Genomic DNA, 17,532 nt, shown 5'->3' on the forward strand with positions numbered 1-17,532 from the left:
GCCCACAATTTGACTCACTGTTCTTGAGTACGTAGATGTAGCTGTACTGGACTCGGTGAATTCACTGCTGCTGCCGCCGCCGTTGGCAATATGGCGCCTCTGCCACGCCCTCGGCCATGAGGCTGGCGTATTTTTTCTTCTCTGGTTTTGATTTCCACTCTGAATCCCTGCAGCGTGTGCTGAGCTCAGCCACTGGGAGCTTTAAAGCTGTCTGCGCCGAAAGATCCCGCCTGGCTGTTCTGCATTGGCTCACCTCGGCTTGCTGTAGCTGTCCGCTGAGTTCGCCGCTGCTGCCGGCAGTATGGCGCTGCTGCCGCGTCCTCGGGCGCGTGTGTCTCCTCTGTGGCCCTGAGCTCTGTTCTCAGTCCGCTTTCTCTCTGGAGCCTGGTGGTTTTTTTGTTTTTCTGGTGATGGTGTTTTCTGGCTATGAAAGGCGCTCTTTTTGTGGCAATGGAGATTGGTTGTTAGCGGGACTCTTAAGCCCCGCTTTTCTCGGTCGCCATCTTCCCGGAAGTCCTGGGGACTTCTGAGAAGCTGTTGAACCTGAGAAGGATCGCTCCACTTGCATCTTCTCATGTCTGGGTCTCATGCTTGACTTGCACAAGCACACCTTCCTGCATCCAGACAGCACAGGTAAACTGCGCAAAAAGCAATATGGGACACATGAAAAAATTCTGTATTCCACCGTCTGTGCAGGCAGTAATTACCTGGGAGTTCTGTTTCTGTCCTAAGTGGAGGAGGACACCTTTGCTGGTTTGTTGGGGCGTTTGTTTTCACTGCCAGGCATAAAATCGTGCTCTCTGTGACAGGTTTGTTTTTACAAGGGGGGAAAATAATCAGTATGAGGTGAAAAGATAGACTTAAAATTGGGTTACTTCAAACAAGGTCGTAGCTAGAGAAAATAGAGGTCGCAAAGCAGTGAAACTAACACTAAAAAGCTTTCAACCTTTGAGAATAGAAGGTAAATGGCACTGCAGAAAAGGGACAAATATATTCACTGCACCATGATCTACTTTTGTTTACATGTAGAAATGCCCATAATTCAAAAATTTTAAAAAACAACTAAATCAAAATTAAAGGTTCATTTTATACCAGGAAGAATACTTTACAAAGCACATAATAAGCAAGTAGCTATTATAACATTGCACTTTTATTAGAACTGATTGAGCAAGCTAGTGAAAATAAGTTACCAGGCTGAAAACAGAAAATTCAAAAGGAAGATTTAAAATTTTCAAGCACACTTAAGATTTTTATTTTATTCTTTGTGATTTTTTTTTGGTATATTCTATTTTTACACAGAGGATTCATGTGGGTTTTATAATTAGAAAACCACAATGACTATCGCAAAAAGAAATATATATATATATATATATATATATATATATATATTTTTTTTTTTGGGGGGGGTGGAACCCAGAGTCTTTCTACCTCTGGGCTATACTCCCAGACCTATTTTTTTATACTTTATTTGGAAACAGGGTCTCACTAAGTTGCTGAGAGCCTCACTAAGTACTGAGGCTGGCTTCGAACCTGTGTGATCCTCCTGTCTCAGCCTCCCAAGCGCAGGGATTACAAGCGTGCACCACCACACCCGGCTGAAAGAAGTATATTTTTAATTTAATTTTTATCCCTCTCTGTAATGTGGAGCCGATTGGCCCCAGTGTCACCGTGACACTCAGTGACCACCACACATTATATTAATCGTGTTAAGGACAAGATTGACACAATCTACTGTCACATTCTTCTTCCGGTTATCCTCTCTATGCATTATACAAGTGTTACTTTCTAGTTAAAAGATTTCATTGTTAACCAGGACTTCAAATAGAAGAATAGTGATAATCCTATAAAGAGGCCCAAGAGAAAGAAATCTAAGCTAATAAAAGTTGTATTCAACTGAAGTACCATTTATTCAAATAATGCCAAGGGCATTTGGGATAATCAGTGTTTCCAGAAAGATTATTTTTAATTTTGTGATACTGGGAATGAAACCCAGGGGCATTCTACCTTTAAGCTACACCCCCAGCCCTATTTTTGATTCTTTATTTTTGAAACAGGGTCTCACTGAGTTGCAAAGGGCCTCACTAAGTAGCTGAGGCTGTCCGCAAACCAAGATCCTCCTGTTTTAGCCTCCCTGATGCTGGGATTATGAGTGTGCGCCCCCAAGCCCAGCTTAGACTATTTTTTTAAACTTTCCCTCACCCACTCATTTTCCATTTTATTTCTGTCAATATTTTTAGTTTTTCTCTCCTTCTTTTCTTTTTTATTTCCTTAATGCCAGAGTCCCCAGAAAGATTTAGATGCTATTTCTGATCACAAATCAGCCTTTTAAGATGAAGAAACACCTAAAAGTAACAGAAAAATTCTATAACTCTGACAGTATCTACAAACCCTCAAACTTGGCAGCAAATTAGAAATAAAGTACTCTATTTTAATGACCTAACTATACAGTCTCTAATAGAGAGCACTAAAATTATTTCAATTTCAATAGTTTTAGTTTTATAAAAACAGGTAGAAATATGCTTATTGATGGTTCTTGTATTTTTTAAGAGAAAATTTAGGAAGAATGGCATCACTCCAGTTTCTAAAATATTTCATGGGTGCAATTTATTCTTTTATCCTCTCACCTCTGTTGCTTAGATGAGGAAACTGAAGTTTATCCAAGATCACATCGAGAAAGGAGAACTGACCATTTTGGAATTTTGTCCTATTTGGCCGAAAAGCCAGAATAATTCCTGACTTTTGTATAAAAGGAAAACAAAGATAAAAATTGAACATAGATATATGAATGTCAATGAAACAAAGATAAAAATTGAACAAAAATGTATGAATGTCAATGTTTAAAGAATATGGTTTTTTTTAATGCATTAGCTATTTTATTTTATTTATTTTATTTTTTATTTTTTATTTTTATTTTTTGGTGGTACTGGGGTTCCTGGAAGCCCTTCTACCTCCAGGCTACACTCCCAGACCTATTTTTACATTTTTTATTTGGAAACAGGGTCTCCTAAGCCAGTGCGCGCGGCTGGCTTCAAACCTGCGTGACCCTCCCGTCTCTGCCTCCCAAGCGCGGGGATGACAAGCGTGCACCACCACGCCCGGCCTGCATTAGCTATTTTAAAACATAACCTTTTTCCTCCCACTTAAATGAAGCAAGATTTGAATACTTAGGACTATAAGAGGGAATGTTATCATCTTAAAGTAATATTCTAAAATGCTTTTCATGAGCTCTTTTATAAACAGAAATGGAGAAACACTTGGAGTATAGTGTTTGTTTTCTGTATCTTGACTTACACATGAAGTTCATGTTAGTTTAGGATTTATCTTTTCATTTGGCCGGAAGCAAGGATATTTATGAATATGACAATAATGTGAACAATAACAAGCTTTGATGATCTCTTCTAGAAGTTCAGTCTTTGTATTATGGGCTATAATAAATTATTTACATGGTAAAAATTTTGTCCCATTCATTTCCTTTTTTTGGATAAAAGCCAGCTATTGCTGTGACAATTTCCTTCCTTCCTTCCTTCCTTCCTTCCTTCCTTCCTTCCTTCCTTCCTTCCTTCCTTCCTTCTTTGTTTTTCTGTGTATTACTAAAGATTGAATCCAGGGGCATTCTACCTCTGAGCTACACCCAATAGGCCTATTTTATTTTTTCTATTGAAACAAGCTCTTACTAAGTTGCCACGGATCTCACTAAGTTGTTGAGGCTGGGTTTGCACCTTCAATCCTCCTGTCTCAGTCTCGCAAGTACTCATTACAGGCGCACATCAGCCACCATGCCCCACACATCTTCTTTTGAAAACTCTGTTTGTAGACAAAACAATGGAATATTCCCATACACTTATTTCTGAAGTTTTACCTGCAAATAGGGGTAGGCGTCGGGACGGGGCCAGGGGCGCACTCTTGGAAGGCATGGTTGCACAGCAAGGCCGCGGCAGCTGGCCTGCAGAGCGGACTCACAGCTTTCAGTTCATTCGAGGCAGTGTGAACCAGCAGCTCCTGGGCCTCCGCAGGGTCAGCGTAGGAGGTGTTGAAGAAAACAAGAGCATCTTTGGCCAGGACTGCATCACATACCTCCCCTCGGTACTGGGCGCAGTAGCCTTTGTTATCTTTCTGTGGTTTACTGAAAGAAGAAACGAACAAAGTTCCCAGTCACATGCTATTTCTTGGCATTCATTCTGCCTTTTTAAACATTTCTTTTGGTTTTCACATCTGTATCCCAGAAATGAGAGAAAGCACACCAGCAAATTGGCTGAAAAGCTCCACTTGAACCTTGTCTTCACTTCCAGTCCCCATTATATCATCTCTAGCTACCCCAGAGGGCTATCACGAAGGCCAAACGTGATCATGGGTGTGGAGAGCTCTGGGAACTATCAAGGGCTGAATAGATTGGGGGATTTTTGTTACTTGCTATATAAATAGAGCTCTACTGTTCTTAAGTCGACTCACACACTTCTCGCAAATAAGCTGATTTAACAAATGCATGCTTGTGAAAAATATATTCGTCATGATGATTACCAAATGATAGCGTTTGGTAACGAAATGAAGGCTGACAATAACTGCTCTGATTCCCAAAGCTTGCAGCTTTCAGAACCTCATTTAGGTATGTGTTATGAAAGTTAAGTAAGCAGGGCGCAGTGGTATACACCTATAATCCCAGTATTTAGGAGCCTGAGATAGGAGGATTGCAAGTTTGAGGACAGCCTCAGCAAGGTACTGAGACTCAGCAACCTAGCAAGACCCTGTTTCAAAAACAAACAAAAAAACAAAATTAAAAATGACTGGGGGTATAGCTCAGAGGTAGAATGTCCCTGGGCTCAATCCCCAGTACCACAATAAGTAAATAAATAAATAAATAAATAAATAAATAAATATAAAAAGGGTTAAATATTCAGAATGTATAGAACACTTACATCTCAGCCATACATTCTGTACTTAGATTATCTCACTCACACACCTTCTAAGAATTCCATTAAGGGAAAAGAAAGCCATCTGGGGAGGAGACAGCACGAGACGCGGCTTTTGGAAGAGCTAAGTGGTACCTCAGCTTTGCTATTTTTTCATTAGATGTCCTGGGGGAAGCCACCAGGCCACTCAATGTCCCCAAAATGTCCCGCTGTGTAAAACAAAGTAAGCAATTACTCTGAACTTAGATCGTTCATGGATAAAAGATGGGAAAAACCACATTGAACCTTCTCAAACAAAAGTATCATGAAAGGCTCTTTTAGCAAGGGAAAGGACAAATAGGAGAATCAAACTCTCGCCCTATATTGACTATCCTCTTGAGGTAATACTGGGAATATAATAATTCAAACGTTAACTTGACAAATAGCGAACATTTGTGTGCGGGCACTGTCTGTGATGGTCTCAGTGTATCCTTGTGTTTTTTTTCCCATTAGATTAATATTACTAACAATGACAGAAAACTTAAGGTGCTTCTCATTCAGATTGTTGAAATTCAGTAATTTGTTACTTTTTTTGCGTGAGTGGCATTGAGGATTGAGCCCAAAGACATTGTACTTCCAAGGTACAACTCCAGCTCTTTCCATCTTTTTTGAAACAGGGTCTTGCTAGGCTGCTGAGTCTCAGTACCTCGCTGAGGCTGTCCTCATTCCCATGATCCTCCTGTCTCAGTCTCCCAAGTACTGCGACTGCGGGAATGCATCAACATGCCTGTCTCATTACCTTTATTAAAGATTTAAGATAAGAAAATTAAACACTGAAATTTATAAGGGAAATTTTAATTATTGAGAGACCCTATATGAGTTTAAATTGTGATGCTTTACAAATAAGCATTGGCTGGTCTTTAAAATAAATGTATTAGAATAAGATACCAGGCATTCAAATAAAACACTGAAATTCTAAGAAATATAGCTATCCTTTAAAACAGTGTTTTGTAATATAGCATCTCTCTTTGATATGAACTAGCTTTTTGCTAATTAGCTAGTATTATTTTTACTGTGTCAGTTAATTCACTGGAGATTAAAATAAAAGCTTTGAATAAGAAAAAACAAAATTTTCATGCAAACTTCTGTGAATAAGGGTTAAAAAAATTAGACAAATAGTTTATGTTCGACACGCTTAGAAAATAAAATCCACGGTGATACTAAGAAAGTTATGGAGACACTGTGCTTTAAGACAATGAATAATAAGCAATAGAAATAGCTTAAGCTGGCTTACAAAATGGTCTCATGTACTGATATATCTCAGTTAAAAAGGATGGAGAAATAAGAGCTAGTATGGCCTTATTCATGTAACAGTAAAAAAGAAAGTATCATGTAAAAGTCAAATGTTTCCTCTAGTGTCTCCAAACTCAGAATTATTCAGACAGGTGTTAATGCCACTTGGTAATGCCAAAATGGTGCTGCCTTTCATTTGCCCATGAATACTTTAAAAACTAAAACATATTTGTGATTTGTGTGTGTGTGTGGTACTGGGGTTCCTGGAAACCCTTCTGCCCCCAGGGCTACACTCCCAGACCTATTTTTTATACTTTTTTATTTTTGGAAACAGGATCTCTTAAGCCAGTGTGGCTGGCTTTGAACCTGTGTGATACTCCTCTCTCTGCCTCCCATGCGCAGGGATTACAAGCATGTGCCACCACGCCCAGCTGTGATTTTTGCTTTAATTACACAAATCAAATACATCTTTTGGAAAAATAGAACTAAGCAAAAGTATACTAAAGAAAAATAAAAAATGGCCTCCAAAATAAGGATTAGTAATAATTAGTTAATAACCCATCTCTTTGGATTGCTGCTGTTGCTCTTTAATAAAAGTCCTAGAACATCTTTGAAAAAAGCTTAGTAGCATTGAAACCTCATTTTTTGAGCATTAGCTACATAAAACAAAAGAAAGAATAAAAGAAAAAAAAGAATTGTGAATAAAAATTAGATCTTAGTTATAATTTTGGCTTTTCTTCCTTTGTGAAGACCACTAGCTTGTTGAAACCTTTGCCTGTTGGGAAAAACTACAGATATACAAATGTACAGTTATTATTAGTTTAGTTTCTAGCTCCTTAGATTATGACTTGACTTTGAGTAGCATATTTATGCTTAGATTAGCGCCATGATCCAAGCATATGGTTATATAAGAACACACCTACACACACCTACACACACACACACACACACACACACACACACACACACACATTACATATCTAATACCTACTATCTGTCTGTCATCTATCTATCCTATCATGGACTACTAGTCACAGTAGTTTTGGTGTTTTAACTACTTCCTTTTCTTTTTTCTCTCCTCTTTTGCAGAGACTTATATACCTCAAATTGTATGCAGTGATCAAATTTTAGATGCAAGACATATAGGCAAATTGGACCTTTCTGTCCCTCAACTTCCTAAACTCATCACAAAAAAAAAAAAAAATTATAAAGGAGCTCACAGCAAGAACTGGGGAATGAGATGGCTACACAGACTTCCCGCTGATGTTCTCATGATGTGCTCCCTCCACATCTGGCTAGAGCTTTGTTTCTCTGTCTGCTGTTCTGGACCCTAGAAGCAGCTGGTCCTGCTGCTCCTTTGAGTGGTGGAGCAGAGGTCGTGAAGACACCTTCACAGAATGCTGCCTTGGAATGACCTGCCGAATGATCTCGATTAAAATGCTAGCTGGGCTCATTATATATTCTAGATCTGAATCCTCTACCAGAGGTGAGATTGCTGGTGAAGACGTTCTCCCATTCTGTAGGCTCTCTCTTTAGGTTTTTGATAATAACCTTGTGTTCATATATGAAGTTACTTGTTACTGATGTAAAGATGATCTGTGGGGAGAGGGTGAGCAGGGAAGGAACTAAGGAAAACACAACAAACACCGAGTGTGTCCATGTGTGTATTTCTCACTCTGGAATTCACTATGTAGAATTACAATGCATGCCAATTAAAAAAAAAGAAAGAACAAAGGCTAGTTAAGTGTAGTGGCATATGTCTGTAATCCCCAGTACTTGGAAGGCTGAGACAGGAAGATGGCGGGTTTGAGGCCAGCTTCAACAATTTAATGAGACCCCCAGCAACTTAGCAAGACCTTGTTTCAAATTTAAAAAAAAAAATAAAAAGGGCTGTGGGTGTAGCCTAGAGGTATAATGTCCCCGGATCCAATCCCTAGTCCCCAAAACAAAACAAAAGAATAAAAATGTTAGTTAAATTTTCACAAGAAGTTAGCCCCTCTCTTGCCTTCTGACAAACTAAAGCTGGCTGGCCTCCCTTTCTGTAAAGGTAACAATGAATATTTGATCCCAAACTCCCCTTTCAGCTTTCTTTTATACAAACAATTTTATGTGGTCAAAATATACATGATGAAATGGGTCAAATGAGGCTAAACAGCACATACATTATCTCACATATGAATTATTGTTTGAGATGAGAGCACTTAAAATCAACTCCTCATGTTTTTCAAGATAGGATATATTATCAACCACAGTTACCATGCTGTACACAACATCTCTTGCATGTATTTCTACTAGTTAATTGTAACTTTGTGTTCTGCTGCCTGATTTCATGATGTCTTCTATTTTATTACACATATGTGCGTGTATTTTATCTATTTTTAAAATTTTATTTTATTAGTGCACCAATAAAATAAAATTTTATTTATGTTCATAATGTGGATCATGTTAACAATGGCATACATTCACACAGACTATTTTTATTTTGCCTGAGAATGAAGAATGGTGTTTACATGTTTTAAATGGATTTAAAACATATTTTTTTTTGTATGTGGTACTGGGGATGAAACCCAGAGGCATTCTACCTCCAAGCTACACCCCCAGCCCTATTTTTTTTTTTTTTATTTTGAAACAGTTTCACTGGGATGCGAAGGGCCTAAGTAGTGAGGCTGTCCACAAACCACGATCCTCCTGTCTCAGCTGCCCAAATGCTGGGATTACAAGTATGTGCCACCACATCCGGCATAAAATTGTTTTATGTTGTGGTGACCCCACAAGGGGGTCGGGACTGAGGAATGGAGACAAGAGGAAAAAGAAGACAGTAAAGAAGGACACGGGGGACCTGAGGCTTGGAAGTACAAGTGTTTATTATGCAGCTCTGCAGCATATTTATATCATACAGGAATACCAAGAACTCTATAACCCACGTCAGCAATACACATCAGGCATGCACAGCACAGCACAGCACACAGCCCATGTAAAAGTACACCTAGCGCCACAAGTCTTCTCAAAGCACAAGCAAAGATGAAGGTCCTTCTAGGAGAGTAAACGGCTAGGAATTTATGGGGCAGAATGTGCACAGAACTTAAGGACGTGACCAGTCATAGGCAAAGCACTGGGGAACTGAAAGGAGACAGACACGCTAAACTTAGTCCCAGTATAAGGCTGAGAACTCCCAAGAGCAGCTTGCTGTTCTTCATGCACCAAAGGGCTTAGGGCGTGACTTCGGACTCTTGTGCTTGGCCTGTCAGCACTCTGTCCCCCAACATCATGTAACAAATTATTTCCTTTCATGGAATTCAACTCAATGGCTGGGGTTCTAGATTCCTTAGTTACTGTGCTACCTGGTAGGACAGTTCAGTGGAGTAACAAATGTGGGTTCTTGCTATCTACAGACTCAGGGGGAGTCTTTGTGGTTTGCTAGCTACGTGGTCTGGGCAAAGCTCAGTGTACCTGGCTTCCTGATATGAAAAAAACTGGGGTAGTAATAGTTCTCCTGTAAAATCCCTGAGTTGTCAAAATGAAAAAAGTGGTATTCGTAAATGTGCCACAAAATTTACCTGCAATTTTCATTATTACTATTATGGATCATTCATTTGGGTTTTTTTTTTATTAATCATTTTGAATTTCGGTTTTACTTCTTTGTAAATTTAGACAGAAACAGTAATCACACTTCATAGAGTTTTTATGAAAATCAATTTAAATAAGCACTGCATATGAAACAATGTAAGTGGCAAAATGTTCTAAGATAATTTTTCTTATCTTCTGGCAAAAGTTATGAGGAAGAATTTGGGGGTCGGTTTTGGGGTCCGTTTCCAACTGCTTCATTTATTAGCGGAGCAGATCTACGGTTTGAAATGAATCTTTTAGCCTCTTTTCTGAAAATGGAGATGATCATATTTTCTATTTCATAGGTATTTCGAAGATACAATTAAATAATGGGTGTGAAGCTCTTAGCACAGTGCCTGATACATAGTAGGTATTCAATAAATGTTATTTTTCTTTTATCTTCATCATTATCATGCTCTCTTAAGAGTATTAAAAAGCTTTGACATTAGAATAAAAAAGATTCCAGTGCTCCACAAATAGCGAATAATCAATGGCATATTAAAAACAACAACAGCAACAACAACAACAACAACAACAAAATCCACACAAGATAGACAAAACATTGATATTGGAATAGTAACAGTTTCTTACCTCCATTCTATTAACAGGAAAGGAAGTTCCCATTGGAAATCAAAAAGGGAGGAAAAAGAGAAAATTAGTACATTGTTACTGTATGATTTAGAAGAGCATTTGATACCACTAATCTCCAAGATTCTGTGAAGTTTTCTGCATTTTCTAAGAGGTCAGATCTTGTGGTGAACAGGAAGATTTGAAGATTAAGAAAATAATATCTCCAGGACCTGTATTCTTTTCTAATGGAGCCACCCACGGGTGTGTTCAGCCAAGACACTACCTTGGCTCAGAATGTCCCTCCATTAGCCCCCAGGCCACAGGTGGCCTTGTCCTTAAGAAACAAGATGGGGGAGAAAGGAGAAGGCAGAAGACACAGGAGGGTGTGGGTAGAGAAGAGATTAGGAAACTGTTACCCCATAGACTAGGCTGGCTTCATGGGTGTGGACCTTAATCAATGAAAATGACCAAAGGATATAAAATAAGATGTCACTATGGAATCCCAGGGAAAGTGGCACCTACCTCCCTCAAACCTCATGGCAATTCTCCCGTTGTGCAGATAGAACAGATGAAAGATTCTAGAGAAATGGTATATAACTTGGGAAAATAAAAGAAAATTCTAATAGCAGCTGAGCAAGTAGACATACTAAAATATGAGGGAGGCCGAGCGTGGTGGTGCATGCTTGTAATCCCTGCACTTGGGAGGCGGAGACAGGAGGATCGGGCAGGTTCGAAGCCAGCCGCGCTGGCTTAGGAGACCCTGTTTCCAAATTTTATAAAAAGTATAAAAATTGGTCTGGGAGTGTAGCCTGTAGGTAGAAGGATTTCCAGGAAACCCAGTACCACCACCACCACCACCACCACCACACACACACACACACACACACACACACACACACACACACAAATAATAATAATAATAAAATAAAATATGAGGGAGGTAAGGTTATATATGTGAAAACTTCTCATTTTAAGATGAAAAAGAAGCCAGGTGTGGTAGTGCACGCTTGTAATCCCAGTACTTGGGAGGCTGAGATAGGAGGATCACAGGTTCATGGCCAGCCTCAACTACCTAATGAGGCTCTCCACAATTTAGTGAGACCCTGTTTTAAAACAATAAAAAGTAGAGCAGAGGGTGTAGCTTGGAGGTAGATGTCTCTGGGTTCAATTCCCTGTAAAACACACACACACACACACACACACACACACACACACACACACACACAGATGAGAAAGTCAACAGCATGAAGATAAACCAGTGCCAAAGAGAATCCAGCCATGCCACCTGGGACAAGATAAGACAGACTTCTAAGCCGGGCGTGGAGGCGCACTCTTGTAATCCCAGCATTTGGGAGGCTGAAACAAGAGGATTGTGATTCGAGAATAGCCTCAGCTACTACTTAGTGAGGTCCTTTGCAACTCAGTGAGACGGTTTCTCAAAATAAAGAATAAAAAATAGGGCTGGGGGTGTAACTCAGAGGTAGAATGCCCTGTGTTCTCTCCCTGGTACCACACATACAAAAAAAAGATAGACTTCTAAGCTTAGATAAGTATGCAAAAATAAATGAAGGTAATTTAAGGGTAATTGGTAGTTTCTAGACTATTAAGACAATCAGGGGACACCCTCATTTATTAGGCTTTCATGTGCTTTTAATGGGACTTTTTCTAATCACATTTGCTTTTTCTTTCTTTCTTTTTGAGGTGGTAGGTGGCTAGGGGGATAGGAAAGAAATTTGCAATTACCAACAAATGATTTTATCCCAAAACTAGATTTAAAAAAAAATTACCAAAATTTCCAACAGCTGCCAATATTTGTAGTATCATTAGAATTACATGGGAAAGTCAGCAAAACTTTGGCTATCTTCTCAAATATGTATCTACTCTACTTCGAGAAAGCTGCACAATTATAAAAGAATGATCCCCTTTTATGCCCAACTGCAGAACATCTGGTTGCGATTCAGTGTGGCTACTGTCTGTTACTCATTTATTCCCTTCTTTTTATTAAAAACAAAAGTGAAACACTTTTAAACCATTTCAAACCAGAGCACCACGAAATGCCAGGGCACAAAGTTAGTTTTGTTGATAAGAACACTCTTTACCTATGGTGGTTGAAGCACTGGGTGGTAAAGGAGACTATGTGCTTCTTCTGTGCCACCACATACCTGAAATCATTTCCAACACTGAGGTGGGGGGTATGGGAATGTGACCCTCAGACAGGAGAAAGAGCAAGTAACATGGTAGTGCCTTTGATCATCTCTATCAATTGTGCAGTAGAAATCAGTTCTATTTTTTTTCTGTGATAGTATAAAAAAATCAACTCTTTAATTATGGACAAAAAAAAAAAAAACACCTAAGTGGTAGATTTTAAGGTGGAAGACTCCATAATATCACATCAGATTTCCAATGATTCTGTATGCGTTTAAGATTTAGAAACCCAGACCCTGCAATCAGTCTGAAGAAGGGGTGCCGCCAGGCAGGGGAGATGGTGGTGGAATGGGGAATGGCTAACAATAGAGGAGAGATGTGACTATTGACTCCCCCCTGTATCCCAAGACTGGATAAGCACAGACAGAACTTTGGACCTCACTATCTGAAAAAGGACCTATTTGTGCCTTTGAAAATGGAAAATTCATACATGTATGCTGCTTTTCTGAATCCCCATGTCTACTTTGATGGCCTCCAGCTGTTCCAGGACAATGATCATTACAGAGTTCCTGGGCTGTCTTGCTGATCTCTGCCACTGGGATGAGGGTTCTGATGATAGAGAAGGCATCTAGCCAAATACCTGGCATCCTGGGGAGTTTAAATCACAACTTGCATCTTTTGGGGCTTGTGACTGGAGGAAAATGCAACTTCCTGGTTCTTAGGCAGAACACAAAAGTCTCTTCTGACTCCTTTTGATGACTAACGACAGAAGTAAACAGCTCAGAAAGAAGTATACCACATTTCTCAAACAACGCATAGAGATTTGAGCAGACCCACGGAAGGGAAAATGAAGGCTAATCTTTATTTTCTGTTGTCCTTCAACACTAGAAATATCGACAGAATTCTGAGCACTAGACTCCTCTTTCCCCTTCCAGTTGCCCTGCTGGGCTGAGTAAATAAACAAAGGAAATAAAAGCTTCCAGTGAAACCCTGGACTGTGGCCTGGGAGGCTGTGGGCCTCAGCACACAAGGGGAAGGGAGGGGATGGCCGCCATAGGAGACAGCAGAGCCCAGGGTAAGAAGCTTTGCCAGAATGGTGAGAGGTGTCTTGTACATTCTGGACCTCAGGTGGCCCCAGTGGAAGCCACAAGAGAGAGGGCCAGAGGTCAGACATGGAGAAAGCAGATGGCTCACTGAACTCAGCAAGATCCAGGAAGCATACGGTCAACTCATTTGAGATGCCCCTGAACTAAGGTGGCTCCAAGGATCCCTCTTTTTAACCAGAGTGGCCTCAAGTCCCTGCAGTATTAGTCTCAGGAACACCTAAGGGTTGGCAGGTAGCTTTCTCCTTGGTTCCAAAGGGACACACACGAGGCATCTAGCAGGTCTAAGTGACACAGATCAAAGAGAAGAAAATAAAATGGCGGGTGTCTCATGTAGTTCTTAATTGCATTGAAGATATGCTCCTTAGATCTGCCTGGGGAAATTCTGGAAAAAGTAAAGGCATGTAAGATACTCAGTAGAGATACTCAACCAGAAAAGCAGATAAGGGATGGAAAATAAAAGTCTTAGAGCTCTTTATTAATCAGCAGAAAATGACACTAGATATGTAACAATTTTCTACCCATAGACATGTTTCTGATTTATACTCAAGCTAGACATTCTGAGTCTTTTTTTTTTCTTTTCAATTTTTTTCTTAACTAAACTCTCATTTGTTTGCATGATCCCCAATACTGTGCAAGACTATGATCGTGTATATGGACAAATGGAAGTGTTACTCAGGCAACTGAAAAGAGGACAAGGTCCCAGGTCCCAGTTACAGGTTAGTCCTTTCCTTTATCCTGTGTGCTCTACCCAAGTTCCTTGACCCCTGTCCAAGATAGTTTCAAGTCTCAGTTTCAGGGACCTCCAGTTGTATCCCACTGTAAAGCTGGCGTCCATGCCCCATGGTCGCCAAGCCCATTGACTTGTTCAGTTACTGCTTGTTCCAGTCCACATGGCCAGTTCCCCTACTGAGTTGCCTGCTCTTCTGCATTCAACTCTGTTACCATGGAGGTTTGCAAATCCTCTTCCTCTGCTACATGGCAGTCCATGCCTGTAAATTCCACTCTTATTTTCTGTGGGCTACTATGGCTGACCTCCCCTTCCCAAATCCTGGGGCACTGCCTTCCTACATTGCCTGTCTCACACCTTCTACCACCAGAAGATACCATTATGTTTTTAGGATTACAGATTTCTCTGTTGGCATAATGGGTTCTCACGTGGGCTAGGACAGGAATGGAGAGATGATGTTGCTGTATATAGTAGTGTAGTGAAAATCATCTCTGTAGTCTTCTCAGTGTCTTAAAGATCACGCCCCCAAGAAGAACTGAGTGCAATAGATAGATCCATTTAATTAGGTTGTCCCCCTTATAGATCATAGCATGCCCCCCATGACCATCTTTATACTTGTGATGAGTAGCCTCGGAAAATATAATTCCTGTTTGGTCTTTTCAGCTGTATTAATGGAGTTGGAATAGGTTCCCTCTTGGGCAGGGATAGGGGTGGAGACATGAGGTTGCTGTATATAGTAGTATGGTGAAGATCATCATTATGATTTCCAGCTTGGTATGTTTGGGGAAGGAGGAAGGTAGGGAGATGAAGAATTTGGATACATATTTTGTAGGTTCTTTTTCTGAATCTAAATATTAGAATGGGAGTGTATTGATTAATTAAGGAAAAGGCTAAAAGAAGAGAGATTTTTTAACTTATTTGAAATACTACAAGGAAAACATCTTACAGGGATCCATTGGTGTAACCAGAAGAGCATGGCTTGGTTGTGTAAATAGCAGGCCTGATTGAGCAAGCCTTACTCTGTGCTTTTGTGTACCTTGAGAACGATCCAGAGTTGCTTCAGGTCCCACAAAGGAGGTAAAGGGAGCTAAGCTGAGATTCTGCAGGCCTGATTTCGGGCCTTGCTGGGGACAGATGGGATGACCTATGCAGAGGTCTATGGAGCAGACTCTAGACAGGGGCTCAGTGAAGGACTTGGCTGACATGCAGGGGGCTGTTAAGCTCCAGAAGGTGCCTGAAGGGGCCCAGTCAGCCAGGGAGGTCTTCTGAGTCTCCACCAAGCCAAGAGATGAAATCACAAGTTCCCTAGCTGCTGACTTCACTCGAGAACAGGGGGCCCAGAGGAAACCATGGCAGAAATATAAGTCCTCTTCTCCCATGCCATCTAGGGGAGGAAATGAAGGAGGAAAGGCAGGGAGAGCTCCAGCCAGGGATTGGTTTTCAATGACTGACATGTTACTGGAAAGGAGACTCTCTTAAGACTGGTAATTTTTCCCTTCTGCTCACTGGAGGTCTGGGTTAAACTGAAGCAGATCAGTTTATTTGCTTTGAGTGTTCTTATGTAAATGTGCTCTCTCTCTCCATATAATGAATATATGTACATATGTCTACATACATGTATGCACATATATGTTTTATAGGTTATATGTAGATTGATTATATAGATATATTAATTTAACAGACTTGATCGAATGTCAAAAAGAATGAAGATAGTGAGACTAGAACAACTGCAGGTAATTCAAAGGCATCAGAAATTTTGAGAATTTTAGGACCCTGTGGGCCTTCTCATGTTCTTATGATTTGTTTCATTCATGTATTATCCTTCATCCTTCACACCTTCCTGGAAACTTCAGATACATTTTAATTCATTCTTCTAGCCCACTGCCACATTCAAACAATTACAACTCTTAGGTGTCTCCTGATAGGTTCCAGGCATCAACCCTCTTCTCAGAACCAACCACTGCGGATGCTGTTCAGGCCTTTGTGACTTTTCTAGATCTCAGGAAGAGTCTCCTAACTGCTTGCCATATCTTTCAATTCCTTGACCCCCTCTCACCTGTTAATTTGCTAAAGGATATATATGACCACAGCACTTAGCTCCCCTAAAATAATTACATGATTTCCCACTAATGGAAGAGTACCTTCAATCTACCCAGGATCTTCATAAGCTAGCTGGAACCCACATTTCAAACCTTCCCCCTTTCCACCCCATTTTAGACTCTATCATGCACTAGCCAACTGACTTGTTGCTTTCTGAACACACTTTGACATATTTATCTCACACCTACATCTTCTGTTCAAATAGTGCCACTCTTCCAGGACTCCCTTAACCTGCCTCTCATACTCTGTGGCTGTACTTTGCATTTCTGCAATAGAACATGGCCTGTGCCATAACAAACATGGCCGACTCACTTCCCTCCTAGACTGATAGTCCCTTGGAAGCAAGACTCATTTGTTAGTTAACTTCTTATCCCTTATTCTACCCAACACATGGCCTGTATCTAGTATATTTAATAAATGCATATAAACTTGCTTTATAAGCTGGATGCAATACTGCATACCTGTCATCCCAATACTTGGGAGGCTAAGTCAGGAGGAATGCAGGTTCAAGGTCAGCCTCATTGGCTTAGCAAGACCTTCAGCAACTTAGTGAGACCCTGTTTCAACATAAAAAAATGAAAAGGGCTGAGGTATGGCTCAGAGGTAGAATACATCTGGATTTAATCCCCAGTATGAAAAAGTGCTTTATAAATTTTATAAACACCAAAGTGCTAAGTAAATAGTAACCATTGTGTTGTTGTTTTTAAAAATTGAGTTGAATTTACTTTTAGCGATCTTGTCCTTTTCTGGAAAAAAAAAATGATTTCTCATAACCGAGACGATTATCACACTACAGACAGATACACTCCTGGAGGAGATGGTTGAGGGAGCCTTCATTTTGGAATCTTGTCTTTGCTTTATGGGCATGTCCTGGAGGGCCAGCCAGGCCCAGTGCTCTCTGTATATTTCCCTGTAGCCTCTATTCATTTAAGGTTAAAAATCACAGACATTACTGGAAAGTTCTTCATCAAGAAAGATCAAAGAAGTGGCAGTGTAATAAGAAGCAGCGGGTGGCCTGGGAGCTGGCCCGGGCACAGGTTCTGCAGTGCTGGCCTTACATGTCAGGCCAAGCCCCTCTGTGATCCTTGGGCAGTCGGCC

At 40.4% G+C, this 17,532-nt stretch overlaps 1 protein-coding gene across 6 annotated transcripts in view; it reads right to left on the minus strand.

Annotated features, from left to right (window-relative positions):
- Nucleotides 1–17,532, minus strand: part of MUSK (muscle associated receptor tyrosine kinase) — a gene marked incomplete at both ends in the record, with an annotated part of 113,860 nt that overhangs the window by 24,175 nt on the left and 72,153 nt on the right. For 4 of the 6 annotated variants that reach the window (XM_080708800.1, XM_080708799.1, XM_080708798.1 and 1 more), the window contains one exon: nucleotides 3,860–4,123. The exons of the other annotated variants lie outside the window; for them this stretch is intronic. In XM_080708800.1, the coding sequence (XP_080564926.1) occupies nucleotides 3,860–4,123 (264 nt within the window). The remainder of the gene's footprint in view (nucleotides 1–3,859; nucleotides 4,124–17,532) is intronic. 6 annotated transcript variants of the gene reach the window in all.

This window comes from Muscardinus avellanarius (assembly GCF_963383645.1).
Source record: "Muscardinus avellanarius genome assembly, chromosome: 13".
Classification (NCBI taxonomy): Eukaryota; Metazoa; Chordata; class Mammalia; order Rodentia; family Gliridae; genus Muscardinus; species Muscardinus avellanarius.